At 37.6% G+C, this 14,583-nt stretch overlaps 1 protein-coding gene across 7 annotated transcripts in view; it reads right to left on the bottom strand.

Moving 5' to 3' along the window:
- The window catches only part of LOC120301041 (protocadherin-15-like), a 151,542-nt gene extending 137,998 nt beyond the window's left edge, over positions 1-13,544 (bottom strand). For 5 of the 7 annotated variants that reach the window (XM_039327735.1, XM_039327740.1, XM_039327736.1 and 2 more), the window contains exon 1: positions 13,305-13,451. In XM_039327735.1, the coding sequence (XP_039183669.1) occupies positions 13,305-13,331 (27 nt within the window). In that variant the 5' untranslated portion in view covers positions 13,332-13,451. Of the gene's footprint in view, positions 1-13,304 lie in introns of all 7 variants that reach the window. The other 2 variants (XM_039327733.1, XM_039327734.1) reach the window with 1 other exon arrangement.
- Positions 13,545-14,583: the final 1,039 nt, after the last annotated feature.

Raw genomic sequence — 14,583 nt, 5'->3', positions numbered from 1 at the left:
CACTCCCACCCCTTCGAGTCGTCGCAAAAGGATACCATGATCGATGGTATCGAAAGCTGCTGAGAGGTCAAGTAGCACCAAGACAGAGGAATAACCTCTGTCTTGGGCCCGCCAGAGATCATCCATCAGCGCAACCAAAGCGGTTTCTGTGCTGAAGCCGGGCCTGAAGCCAGATTGAAAAGGGTCTAGATAATCCACTTCATCCAGAGACCGTCGGAGCTGGAGCGCCACCACTCTCTCTACAACCTTCCCCACAAAGGGGAGATTGGAGACTGGACGGAAGTTATTTAAATCAGCCGGATCCAGGGTAGGCTTCTTGAGCAGGGGCCTCACAACCGCCTCCTTCAGGGATTGTGGAAAAGACCCCTCCCTCAACGAAGCGTTGATCAACACCTGGAGCCAGCTTCGTGTCACCTCCTTGGCAGCCGAGACCAACCAGGAAGGACACAGGTCCAATAAATAAGCGGAGGCGTTCATCGCTCCCACTGCTCTGTCAACATCCTCAGCGGTTTACAGACTCAAATTCATCCCATAAAACTGAGCTAAGATCTGCCCCAGTCATCTCAAAAGGCCCTGCCCAATCGGAGTCTAGGTCTGTCCGAATCCGAGCGATGTGTGTGTGTATGGTGTGTATTCAATATGTATATTGAAATTTTGGATTTGGAGGCAAGAGTATACATTTAATTCTAAATAAACAAGCTGAAATGCATATCAGAAAGTATGAATTAATGTCATCCATACTATTTAGTGCAAATAGAAAGTAGGAATCCATAAATTAATAATAATTACATGTTATATTTCAGTGAATGGTGAAAATGAAAGGATAGATGATGAGTTTAAGAAAAAATTGTATAACGGTCTGAATGAATATACTAAAACTTTGTTCTTGTTGTTGTGAATTGGTGAGAGAAAAAGTCCTGACCCATATGGAGAGCCCTTTACTCCTCCAGGCCTTCATTATGAATTAAGTCCACAGTTGATAAAGTTTTCAGTTCTGATTGCTGTTTTACTATTTTAGTACATTTTATTTTTCCCCCATATATTGTATTGATTTTTTTAAACATAAATCATTTAATAGTTGGTAAACAGTGTGTTTGCTGGATTTACATTTGTAAAGAAAAATCATTAACAATTGATTTCTATAATCCATAATCCACAGAGTAGATTTAATTGATTTCCCCTTTTCCCCAAAATGTCTTCTTTGCAAACCTTAAAATAATACAGTTCTTATTATTTTGAAAAATAACAGTTACATATATATACATCAATATAATATTTCTTTTCTATCTAATCATTCTGATTGCCTCATCTTATATCCTGTTACAGTCCTTATTTAGATTTGTTTCTCCCATAAAGTTCAAAGTATTCTTACTGGTTAAGATTTTCTCAACAGTTAATTACATTTAAAGATTTAAATCCATTTTTCCCATATAAACCATCTCAACACTTTTACATTTCTTAAAGAATAGGTGAAAACAGTAAAGAAAACAAAAAGAGAGCAAGAGTAAAGAAACATAAAAAGTAAAATACTACTTAAAATATATATTCCTCCTAAGCTAATATATATTCATTCCCAAAATTTCTTATTCTTTTTAACCATGATTAAAATATATATTTAATCTTTAAATATTCTATTTAATGTGCTTAGTCATCTAATCCTTTAACTCTTATTCAAAACTTTTTTCTTTTTTATACATTATCATTTCCCTAAATTGAGACACATTTAATTATCTAAAACATTTCCTTCATTTAGATCCTTTCAGCAGTATTATATTACTTATATCAAGAAATAAAATAAAAAGGGGGGAAAAGCATACAGTATTATTTAAGGAATTCATCTCTCTTAGAATGACTTATGTATTCAGAATCTTTTCTATTTCTTTAACCATATTCAAGCAAATGTTTCTTTTTAAAATATTCTCTCTGGTAGATCCCATTATCTATTTTCTTAATTTTCACTTTGATCTTTTTCCTTTGACCAGTATCTTTCTTGATCAATGTGTTTTGTTGAATCAAAAAGTTTTTCCATATATTCATACTGTTGCTATAGGTATAAGAAGTAAATCAAATAAAGTGTCTTTATGTGAGGCTTTTATTTCTTGAAAATGTTTTTTTCTTTCTCCTTCTTTGCTTCTCTTATCACTTCCTTTCTCTCTGATGTTTTCAATATCTCTACATTCCATTTTATCCAACCTGGTTTTTTTGTCCTCAGATTTAAATTGTTTTTTCCATTTTTTGTAAATTTTTCCCACTAGGATTAAATCATGTTTTCTTGTTTTGTTAAATTCAGTCTTTGAGTCTCAATTTTATGTCCACTTATTTGTTTTGTCTGCTCCTTCTCTGTTGTTATTTCCTGGAAGTTTTTTTGTTGTAAAATTAACTTAGAGATAGATTGATTTGTATTTTCAAAGTTATTTCGGATTTCTTTGTGATTTGAACTCAGTGTTATTTAGTTAATTGCAGTATACTATATATCTCCTCCTGAGAGGTATTTATGTTTTCTTGGTGTGTTCTGTCTACATGTCTCTGATCCAAGATAGCCAAAAGTTGGAGTTTTCCTTCTTATCTACAAATAGCTTTAGAGTCCCACTTAAATAGATATTTGTAAACCAAAGAGTTCAAAAAAGATTTTTTTTCTAAAGTTTATAATTATCTCTTTATCTGCAGCCCAGATTGTTGTCTTTTTTTGTCACAGCTGTTCTTTATTATTAAAGCTTTGAAGGTCACAAACACAGATTAGCTTTTCCCACTTTTGGCAAGTTCTCTATGGAAATCATAGCTGTCGTAATCTTCATCCACCACTAGGTGTCAGCATCTATTTAGTTTTCAATATGAACAATGGTCTTTAAAATGAGAGTCTTAACCATTCAACAATCTTTAACTTGTCCAAAGTTAAATTTTAGTTTTCAAATTTATAAATTTATTTCACTACCATATATTTTGATCCTCCATAGAAATTTTAATTCACCGCTTCTGTTAGTATAAGGGTGGGGTGAAAGTCCCCCTCCTTCACTTTCAGAGGTATTTTGCTTCTTGGAGATCTTTTCCAGGAAATTAAGTGTAGAATAGAAAAGGAAAATTGATTCCTCACCCATTTTCAAGCACACTGTTTACTGTAGTGCTGGTTAGTTCTTTTGGACTCCGGTTGCAAGTGGCTTAGGCTGATTGATGAAATACAGCCTTTCTCCTGTCGGGTTAGAAGGCTTTCCCCAAGACGAACAGAACGACCGCTGTCATTCCAGAGTCGCCGGGGCACCCTTCTTTCTTCGCTGCCTCTCCGGGGTGGCTTGGACCCATTAGGGTCTCCAAGCAGGATGAAAGTTGTCCGCAAGGGTGCGGCACTTTGCAAGCCCGTGACTAGTCGCTATTGCGCAGGACCGGAAGTCTTCTATTTTAGTACATTTTAATGAAATACATTATTTTTATATTGATTGGTTAAAGTTTTCAATTCTTTTGGTATGCCATCAAAGTCACATAGCATGAAATTGGGCAACTATAGAAATGCTTAAGTAAACAAATAAGAATGATGATTATAAATATCTGTGTTTAAGCCTATTTTGCTTATGTTATTGAAATTTAGTCCTATTTAAATGTGCATGTGGCAAAGGGAGGCATCTACTTCAAAAAGCATGTTGATTTGATTGTATTTGCGATGAAAGGCTGTGCTGAATTAATAAAGGAAACAAGGCTTTCAGAATATGGAACAGATCATTTTTTGGTGATGGTAAAATGTTGTTCTCGAGGAAAATAGAGAAAAGGTTGAAAAGAGAAAAAATAGAATGAAAGGGTAGAATTGTAGCAAAACTCTCCTTGTAAATATACTTTTTCAAAATAGGTATTTTACTAATAATCCCACCATAAATAGAAAGATTGTTTTAAATATTTTTCATTATTTTCCTGATGTAATAGGATTAAATTTGTTAAGTTAAAAGATACATTTACTGCACATTTTTTATTTTTTATGAAATATATATAAACTGATTATTATTCCTTCCTGTCTGTTGTTATTCATTTTAAATTCATTAGTTTTTTTAGAAAGGTTTTCTTTCTGATTTCATCCAAAACATTTAATTAAATTTAATAAAAGACTGCCAATAATGCTATACAAAGGATTATATTTCTAGTTCTTATTGTACTTTAGTATGAGTACATTATTACTCTTTAGACATTTAATCTACAGCAATTTCTTAAGAGTAAAAATCCTAGGAATTAATTTCAATTTAAATTACTACATAAGCATCCATCTGATTCAAGCCATTTTTCATGGCTCTCAGACAAATAAATGGAGATCACTTTGGAAGCTTGTAACTGCTTTGCTTTATTTTATTCCAATGCACATAAATTCCTACAATGAAAATTAATAGTTACAAAAACTAATCATCCGCGGTAGTAAAAATTACACAACCATAGAGAGAAGATAACTAGGAGAGTGCACAAGCCAAAAGAACTTATTATTTAGCTCCCAGTATATGATACAGTGCAGAACCGTCTTCTCCAAACTCCAGTTATGTGAAAACTATGACATTCAGAATTCATAGAAATCATAGTTTTTGAAGATCCAACTTTAAAACTTTTTTCCACGTTGAATAATAATTATAGATGGATAAGTAAAAATGAATGGAGATTGAAGAAATTTATTTGGATAAACTGTTCTTCAGTTTAAAATGATCAATTATTTTAGACAGAACATCAAAGCTGGTTTATCCATGTTATTGGATCAGAATTCTAGATATGTAGCCATAAGAATGCAGTCGTTAATTTGACATGTAAAAGACAAAGATAATTTAATAAGAAAACAGTCTAGCCGCCTTCTTAAGAAAGAACAACTTATGAAGATCTCAATCTCTTTGCAGTTGTCTCAAGTCTTGTTCATATGACAAATTTGAACCCTGCTATAAAGCCAATGTTGATATAGTAGTTAAGATTTTAGACTAGAAGTAGGGATGCCTAAATCCTACCTTACCTCAACTCACAGAAGTTCTGTGGAGGGACTCCCAGTTCAATCTACCTCACAGGATTATTTATGTGAGCAAAAATAGGATAGGAGCAACAAGATGATTATGGCACTGGAAGCTAAAACATATGAAGAATGGTTGCTGGAATTGTGTATGTCTAGTTTAACAAAAATGAGGACTAGGGGTTTCATGATAGCAGTGTTCCAATATCTAAAGGGCTGTCTCAGAGAAAAGGGGGACAACCTATTTTCCAAAGTGACAACAAAAATGGATGGAAACTAACCAAGGAGAGAAGCAACCTAGAACTAAGGAGAAATTTCCAGACAGAACAATTAATCAGTGGAACGACTTGCCTCCAAAAATTCTGTGTTATACAACACTTGAGGTTTTTAAGAAGAAACTGAACAACCATTTGTCTGAAAAGGTGTAGGGTTTCCTGTTCAAGCAAGAGGTTGAATTGAAAACCTCCAACATCCAAGAACACTGTTATTCTGTTATTCCATTCTGTATGATTTCAAACTTATAAACACATAAATAATGAAGATTCAAAGCTTTATAAGATTCATAATTAACTTCAATTTGACACATCTTTTTTTCTTTGTGGACTCTCTTTTACACTTCCCATCACACCATAACTACATCTTTTGGCAGCTTAGTTTGGACAACAGTGTTTGTCATTCTTCTTTTTCTTCTTTACTGGGACAACTTTAGATTGGGTTCTCTTTTTCTAAAGGAAAATCAAAGTCTTGAGAGGCAAGTGATATGATATGCTAAATGTGTGTATACTTTTAATGCGAATGGTTTTAATAGCCACATGATAGCTTGATCAGGATCCTGGCATATGGAAAGAATATTTTAAAATTATTTTCTATTCCTTAAGTTTCAATTTCTCCCAAGGAAGGAAATTGCCAATGATGCCTATGGTAGCTGCCCATCCTTCTCCCAGTCTGGGAAAAATAGCACAAATCTGAATAATCATCTATTTGGTTTGGTTCTTACTGAGAACATGCCACAAGCGGGAAGAAATAGTGGTGAGCAAAGCTTCACACCTGTCTTAATAGCAGTAGGGAATAATTAGCTTGGTTTGCATTTTAATCTGGACATATGTAAATAGCAGCTTAGATTTCTTGAAATTATATGGCTGGAAAGCAAAACAAAAACAAAACAAAACAAAAAAAACCTTAGTCTATGATTTTCATCTATTTCCAGACTGGTAATTTGGCAGCACTATACACCACAAATGTCCAATGTTCTCTCATTGAAAATAAAAATTCATCAGCAGCATGATAGCTCTTCCTTTTGAGATTCAATTTAAACACATTATTTGGAAACAGGCTGTTTATCTACTATGAGCAACTAATGCACTAGAATCTGGCTCAGAATATAAAATATACAACGCTTCTAAAGAGTTAAAAATCTCATTTCAAAATTTTACGATATTTCCTGTTTTCAAGTGTTCATATACATTTATCATTGTCAATGACCTGCTGAGAAGCTCATAGGAATAGGAATAATATTGAAACATTTCTACCTCAGCAAAAATTTGGAGTCATCTTCTTTTTGTTTTTACTCAAGAGATCAACTATTTCTCTTCTTACATCTTATTTTAAGTGTGCATTTTAATGATTCTTCCTATTAAATTTGCACCGATAGAACTTCCCTTTCCATTAAAATGGAGCAACTGAGCTAAGTAATCAGAAGTATTCCTTTGATTTTGTTTTTAATGTAAGGTTTGAACTTCAAAACCAAAATGGCATTTTTTTTAATCCTTAGTTTTATTCATTACTTCAGGCTTTCTCCAATGTAAGAAGAGCTACTGTGAATTTGGAATCTTAAAATTCTATACATAATGGCTAAAATGATTTAAAGCAGAAAGTATTTAGTTGTACAGTATTTTGTTATTTATTGGTTATTTTCCCATTTTTCTAATGGTTTCTCATAAGATGTAGAAACGATAGTGTTGTATACTTTGTTTGCGTGCGAATGATGAAGATACATGGTGATGCTGAACAAACACTTTATTCTCCTTCTACAACAACCAAACAAAAGCAAAAGGCACGCAGGCCTTTTTATATGGCCAGAAGCCCAGACAGTGTCAACCAATAGGAACAGAATGTTTTTGCGAATATTCCTCTCAACACCTGGATGGTCCTGGCAGTAGTAGTGGAGGAAACAGGAACAACCTCTAGCCACTTGGAATGGCTATCAACAACAACCAGGAAGAATTGTCCCTGAAATGGCCCAGCATAATCTATATGGGGTTTGAGTTTCCTCCCACCTATGTACTGGGGCCTGAGGCATTTCAGGCCGAGACTGTTGGCACACTTGGCACCTGTGCACCTGGGCCTCGATGGCTTTATCGAGCCCAGGCCACCAAAGATGGCTGCATGCAAGCACTTTCATCCTGACTATACCAGGATGTCCCTCATGCAGACAGATCAAGATTCTAGACCTCAATGAGGCTGGGATCACTACCCTGCCACCCCTTAACAGGAAACCCTTGAAAGTGGAAAACTCATGCTTCTTGGTGCCAGAAGCTTTGGAACTCAGTATCTGGGCACTTGTCAGGCCATCCTGACAACACCCATGTCAGCACGCATGTAAGCGTGTGATCAGTGGCAGTTTCTGCAGCCACGTCCCTAGCATTGATGGGAGATTCAGGCAACTCCTGAATGCAAAGAATATTTATGGCAGGAGCAGGGTCTGCTTCTACCTGAGTTAAAGGCAATCTGTTAGGCCATCTGCATGGCCCATTTCTTTTCAAGGTTTGTGAACTGATGTGTAGTCATATGCTGACAAGAAAATGGACCATCTTAGCATACGAGGAGAAATGATATGTGGGGTCTGTTTGTTAGTGGCAAACAAACTCAGCAGAGGCTTATGGTCAGTATAGACCGTGAAATGGCGGCCATATAAGAAATCATGAAATTTCTTAATGCCAGCCATTATGGCCACGGCTTCTCTATCAATCTTAGCATAATTTCGCTCTGCAGAAGACAGGGTCCTTGAGTAATAGGCCACAGGGACCTGTGTCCCATCAGCCTTCAAATGGCTAAGTGCAGCTCCCACCCCATAAGGAGACGCATTGCATGCGATGCAAACAGGCAGTTGCTCATTGAAATGCGCTAAAACAGCATTAGAAGTGAGCAAGGCCTTAACCTCATTGAAGCTCTTGTCCACTGCCAAGGAGCCTGCTTGTCTAAGAGCCTGTGTAATGGCTCTGCCACTGCAGCTTTATGTGGGAGAAATGCATGGTAAAAATTTAACAGCCCCAAGAAGGCTTGCAGCTCACTCTTAGACTTAGGGCTTGGGGCCTGCGGTATAGCTTGCAATTTAGTTTCAGCAGGGTAAATGCCTTGAGCATCAATCCTGAATCCTAAGAAGTCAGTAGAAGTGACTCCTATCTTACATTTATCCTTCTTTAGTTTAAGGCCTGCTTTTTGAAAACAAAGCAAGACAGCCTTTAATCTTTCTGCTAAATTTTGAGATGACTCCCCAGCAATGAGGACGTCATCGAAGTAGGGACAGACCCCAGGAATACCTCGAAGTGTGCTCTCCGTGACACTTTGGAATATGCCAGGGGCTACATTTACCCCAAATTGCAGTCTCTTGAACTTGAAGGTCCCCCTGTGAGTTACAATAGTCTGGGCTTCTGCAACTGCCTCATCAACAGATAATTGTTGATAGGCCTGTGCCAGGTCAAGCTTCGCAAAAATGCGTCCCCCCTTGAGGGAGGCCAGAATGTGACTTACCACAGGCACTGGATAAGCGTGCTGTTGCAGCGCCTTATTCAGTGTGCACTTACAGTCTGCACATATACTTTAGATGTGTTACTATGGGGGTTTCCCATGGACTAGAATCCACAGGTTCTAGAATGCCCTGCTGGAGCAATTTGTCCAGCTCAGCATCAATCTTACCTTTGAGGGCAAAAGGTACCCTCCTAGGCTTAACCCTGATGGGCGTGATGGTAGCGAAATGGGAGGCTCCTTGTAGGATCCTAGCTCTGAACTAAACACATCTGAAAACTCCTTGCAACCTCTGCAAGGCCCAGCGTTTGCAAGCTGTGCGGCCCAGTTACCTGGAGTCCCAGAGCCTCGAACCAATCGAGTTCACCCCCAACAACCACCACATCTAGGGAACCTTCAAAATCCTTATACTGTACCTTAAGGGTGGCCTCCCCCTTAACACACACCATAAAATTTTGAAAATCAGTGAGTATTAGATTTGATGGCCTGAGTTTAACTCGAAGGCCACTACTGCTGAAAATCCTTTTGAAGGTATTAATTGAAATAATGGAAAGAGCGGACCCTGTGTCCAACTCCATCAGTAAGGGAACCCCTTCCAACCTTACGTTAATGGAAAGTTTCTTCTTAAGGGGCTTGTGTGTCCCTGTTCTTAGAATGCTCCTGTGTGATGCACAGAAACCCACCCTGTTTTGCTGGGGATCCTGGTACCTTTCTGAAGCAATTCTTCCCGAGGTTGAACCTTCTGGCGACCCAAACAGATGGATGCAATGTGGCCCTGCCTGCTACATGCCCTGCAAATGGCAGAGCGAAACCTGCAGTCAGCTCGCTTGTGGCATCCTCTGCACCTGAAGCGTTGAAGAGATGCTGGGGCCTTGACCGGACATCCCTTCTGCCTTCTCTCAGCAGGCTGGTGAAGTCTGTCGACCTCCTCTTCAGGATTCACTTCTGATCCTTCTCGAGCATCCTCTTGATGGACGGTAGCTGTGTCTGGAGGATTCCTGGCGAGGCCCAAGGCCCCACCTGCTGCTTCCTCAGCTGCCACCTCTTGCAACACTTCTTGGAAAGAGACATCTTCTTTTGCAAAAATCTTTTGTTGTAAGTCTCTGCTCCTTAAGCCACAGACAAAATGATCTCGCAGCCTCTCTTCCAGATCCTTGAACTCACAAGGTCTGGCTGCTTGCCTTAAGGCCGCAATAAAGTCCGCAGCAGATTCACCCGGCCTCTGGTCTCTCTGCTCGAACGCGTGCCTCCAAGCAATGATGGATAACTTCGGCTGGAAATGTTCCTTCAACATTTTCTTCAAGTCAGCATATGTTACTGACTGCAGAGGTGCAGGGACTACCAGATTTTCTGTGATGTCAAATGCTTCTTGTCCACAGGCACACAAAAGAGTTGCTGCCTTCAGGCCATCTTCTCTAATCTGATTTACTCTGAAGTAGTTCTCCACCCATGATATGCAGGAATTCCATCTCTCTGGGTGGGAGACATCGAAATCAGTCAAGTGGCTAATCTTCGACATCGTAAACTTTACGACCTTCACCACTCGCTTCCTCTGCAAGCTGCTGTTTGGGGAAAGGGTCCTTTAGCCGAGCTCACCCTCCAGCGATGCTGTACTGGCAGGCTGGGATGCTGATTCAGACGCCGTCTTCCCCTCTTCAGGACTTCTTGGGTAAGTCCTTAAATCTTTTGTTTCAGCTTGCAAAGGATCCCACCTTCGTCGCCAGTGTTGTATACTTTGTTCGCATGCGAATGATGAAGATACATGGCGATGCTGAACAAACACTTTATTCTCCTTCTACAACAACCAAACAAAAGCAAAAGGCACGCAGGCTTTTTTATATGGCCAGAAGCCCGGACAGTGTCAACCAATAGGAACAGAGCATTTTCATGCTTTGCGCATGCGCACAAGGCCAGCGCCAGTCTGTCTGGTCCTGGGCAGCTTTTGGAATGCCCGGGATGAATGCAACATCCTGAGCCTGCTTTTGCAGGCTCAGGACACAACAGACAGAATCAGAAAAATCATCAAAACATTTTAGTTGATTACAATGGGACCCATACAATTTAGCAGCTTCAAAAACACCTAAAATGCTTGGATGTTTAAGAGGAACTATATTTAAAGTAAAACCAATAATTTATTTTTTTTATCAGAAGTTTAAATATATGGTTAACATTAATATTACCAGTTATTTATGATCTGTAGAACAAGGCATTTACAATATTCAATTTTGGAAACTCAGTAAAAGTTTAAATAAGTATTTCTTATGATTTAACAACATTAATCTGCCTGAAAATATTTTGAATCTACTGTATATCCCAAATAATGTTTAAAAAAGAATGCACGTGTGATGGTGCTGTAAGAAATTTGAGGGCTCTTTTAATTTATATGCTTTGTTCATTTTTCTTATGCTCCATATTGCTTTAGGAGCTCAAATTATATTAAATGATCAAACAGCCAAATGAAAAATCTTGCAGTAGTTGATGGGGAAAACCTGGAAGATGGAGTGTTACATATATTCCCTTATAATCTTGGAGGATACAAACGTAACATAGAGCATGAGAAAACGGTATATCTGATATACTTATATATGAGCATAATATAAGGAAATCAGATATTGTAATGAATATGCACCTTATAATCATACTATTATTTGTCCAACAAATAAAATATATTTATAGTCATAGCTACATAACATGATAAAATTGTCCTATAGAAAGTTACAAAGTATGAGAAAACATTTATTTCATACTGCTATTTTTCAGGCAGTATCCAATACTCTGTATATAGCTTATCTCTACATTCAAAAGTGATTCTGTTTTTGATATATAAAATAATTCATTATATATTTTTTAGATTTAGCTTGTTGTCTACCACATTTTGTATGTTATGTACAGTAATGGATCTGGAAAAGTGTATAAACTGCTAACTTTTTTTTAAACAGAAAAGTAGTTCCAGAAGCCTAATTTATAAGGAATTCTCTCTTGCTTGAACCCTTTTTTTTTTTTTTTTTTTTTTTGAGGACTAAAAAAATCCAGTGGAACAACAACAGCAAGTGTTTCTTCCATATTTTATTCCAGGCAATTATGTTAATTCAGAGATATTGTAGCTAGGATAAGAGCTAGATTGAGCTACATAAACACACTTCTTATCAATCAACCTTGTTCAACTTTCCTACTGCTAGCAATATTAAATAGTATATTCTGGGAAGATTGCAGATATACAGGAGTTCAGATTTTGAACTCATAATGGCTAAGCAAGAATAATTATACCTCAAAGAGTAGGCAGAATGTAGTAGAAAAAACTTATTATATCGATAAGTATGACAAGTTAAAAAATACTGGATCTGACTGGACATATTAATAGCATATTTTGGGATTAAAAAGAAAGCAGTAATTAAAAAAGCCTTCATTTATCAAAAGTCAAACAATTATTATAGAAGCTGCTTCTGTATTTAAGGGAGGCTAAAACAGATGAAGAACAGTTGCAGGAACTGGGTATGTCTAGTCTAGTGAAAAAATGATTAGGGGTGACATGATAACAGTGTTCTAATATTTGAGGGACTCCTACAAAGACAAGGGGTCAAACTATTTTCCAAAGGACCAAAAAGCAAGACAAGAAACAATGGATGGAAACTAATCAAGGAGAGAAGTAGCCTAGAACTAAGGAGAAATTTTCTAATGGTGAGAACAATCAACTAGTGGAACGGCTTGCCTTCAGAAGTTGTGGTTGCCTCCTCACTGGAGACTTCCAAGAAGAGCCAGGACAGTCATTTGTCTGAAATGGTATAGGGTCTCCTGCTTGTGCAGAGGGTTGGACTAGATGACCTCCCAGGTCCCTTCCAACTCTGTTATTCTATGAATAATTATACCTTAAAGCAGTGGTTCTCAACCTATGGGTCGCGACCCCATTTGGGGTCGATCAACCATTTTTTGGGGGTCGCCAAAGAAGGTGATCCGCCATTTTCTCCCCTCAGGGGGCGCCGCTGCGCATGCACGCTGCGCATGGGGCCACCACCGCGCATGCGTGCCATGCATGGGGCCACCACCGCGCATGGGGTGCTGCACATGCGCACCACCCATGGGGCGGTGCCCCCATGCGCGCGGCGCCGCGCATGCGCAGAACGTTTGTGTGACGGGGGTCGCCGTCACACAAACGTTGAGAACCACTGCCTTAAAGAATGGGCAGCATGTATAGAAATAACCAGTGCTTTTTTATATATAAAAAAAGGTGCTGGAACTCACACTTGTCATACAACCTGCCTTTCCTATCCTACGAGGTTCCATCCCAAAAAGGTGCCGAAACTCCGTTCTGGGCGTTCTATGACCAAAAAAAAAAAAAAAAGCCCTGGAAACCACTTATATCAATAACGAGTTAAAAATACTGGATCTCACTGGAAGTATTAATGGCATGGAAAATTCTGTTAAATAATTTTCAATAAGCAAATCTTCCACTCTCAGACAGCTGAAAATCTGTATGCATACCAAGTGGTCTTTCTGCATGCAGATAAGACTCTAGGGTACGTGTTTGAATGGATGGTAGGTTGCTTTATAAGTGTACCTTTTAAAAATATTGAAAGCAAAACGGGTTGTTCAGCATAATTCCTACCTTTACTTTGATCACAGAAGAAAACATTCTAGCGTCTTCAGAGACACCTCCTATATAAATCTTTTTTGTGAAGATAGGAGCATGATCGTTTTCATCCTGAATCTCAATGAATATCTTTGCAGTATTGCCTAAAAGTAAAAACAAGGGGTTAGCAAAATTAGAATACACTGAATGCCTTAAATCATAAGCCTGTCCCTTCTAGATTCTGTTACAAAAACTGTAAATAAAATTGCTGCATATTTACATTTTTTAGGAATCATAAATAACTAGTTCATGTTTTTGTTCTAAAGTTGCTGAAGAAACTAAGTTTATATTTTGCTGCCTCCATGGCACTTAAACAAAATTGCTTTCTCCCCCCCTCCCAAAAAAAATCAATACAAGAATTTGAAAACTCTACAATGAAGGACAAAGTCAAACTCGACTGTCCTGCCTAGCATAGAAATATTGACTATGGGTATTTCAAGAGTTTTGTTTTTCCTTAAGGGCTGCTAATAATTTTTAAAATTTTAATCTTTGTTTTCAATTATTCTTCTTTTCCATTCTTCAGGTAATTCTGAATACAGGTCCGAGCAATTAATTAATAGCATTAAATTCTTGGTCCTAAAGGCTGAAAGAGATGCTTTTTAAAAAAGTTTGCTTGTCACCATTATTATTTTTTTTGTAAAAAAATTTTATTTTCAATTTTACATTACATCATAAAAAATACTTCAGATAAAGAGTAAAGTAAATTTATACACATAACTTTCGGTATTGCTCACCCATTTCCCCCCACCCTCTAACCTCTTCTCTCACTTCCCTCTTTCCCTCTTCTTCTTCACTCTCCCCCTCTCCTCCGTCTCCTCAACCTTCCTATTTACTTCTCCCCTTCCTCCTATCTTCTCATTCCGGATGCAGTCCAGGAAAAATGCCAGAGCAATTCCTCTCTCCAAAATAAAACATAATATTATAAACAATGAAACTATTTCTACTTATCTGAACTATTTAACCTTCAACCCCTCCCCCCCACTTCCCAGAGCAAAGTACAGGGTTATACAAACATATTAAACATAATCTATTTAAGTTTACTAATTATACAACAACGAAAATCATACTAACCCTTAACTCTCTTCAAACTTTAACATCATAATTTTATAAACAAATCTATTACTCATAAAATAAATGAAACTTTGTAGTTCTATACTTCTTCTGAACATGTTCTATCCATCTTCTCCATACAATAACATATCTCTCTTGTGAATGGTCCTTTAAATAAGCAGAAATTTTAGCCATTTCTGCTAAA

Source organism: Crotalus tigris, unplaced genomic scaffold, assembly GCF_016545835.1.
Source record: "Crotalus tigris isolate CLP2741 ecotype Arizona unplaced genomic scaffold, ASM1654583v1 scf7180000024366.1712601, whole genome shotgun sequence".
Lineage (NCBI taxonomy): Eukaryota > Metazoa > Chordata > Lepidosauria > Squamata > Viperidae > Crotalus > Crotalus tigris.
Note: the sequence above shows the minus strand (reverse complement) of the source record. Positions and strands in the feature narration are given on the sequence as shown.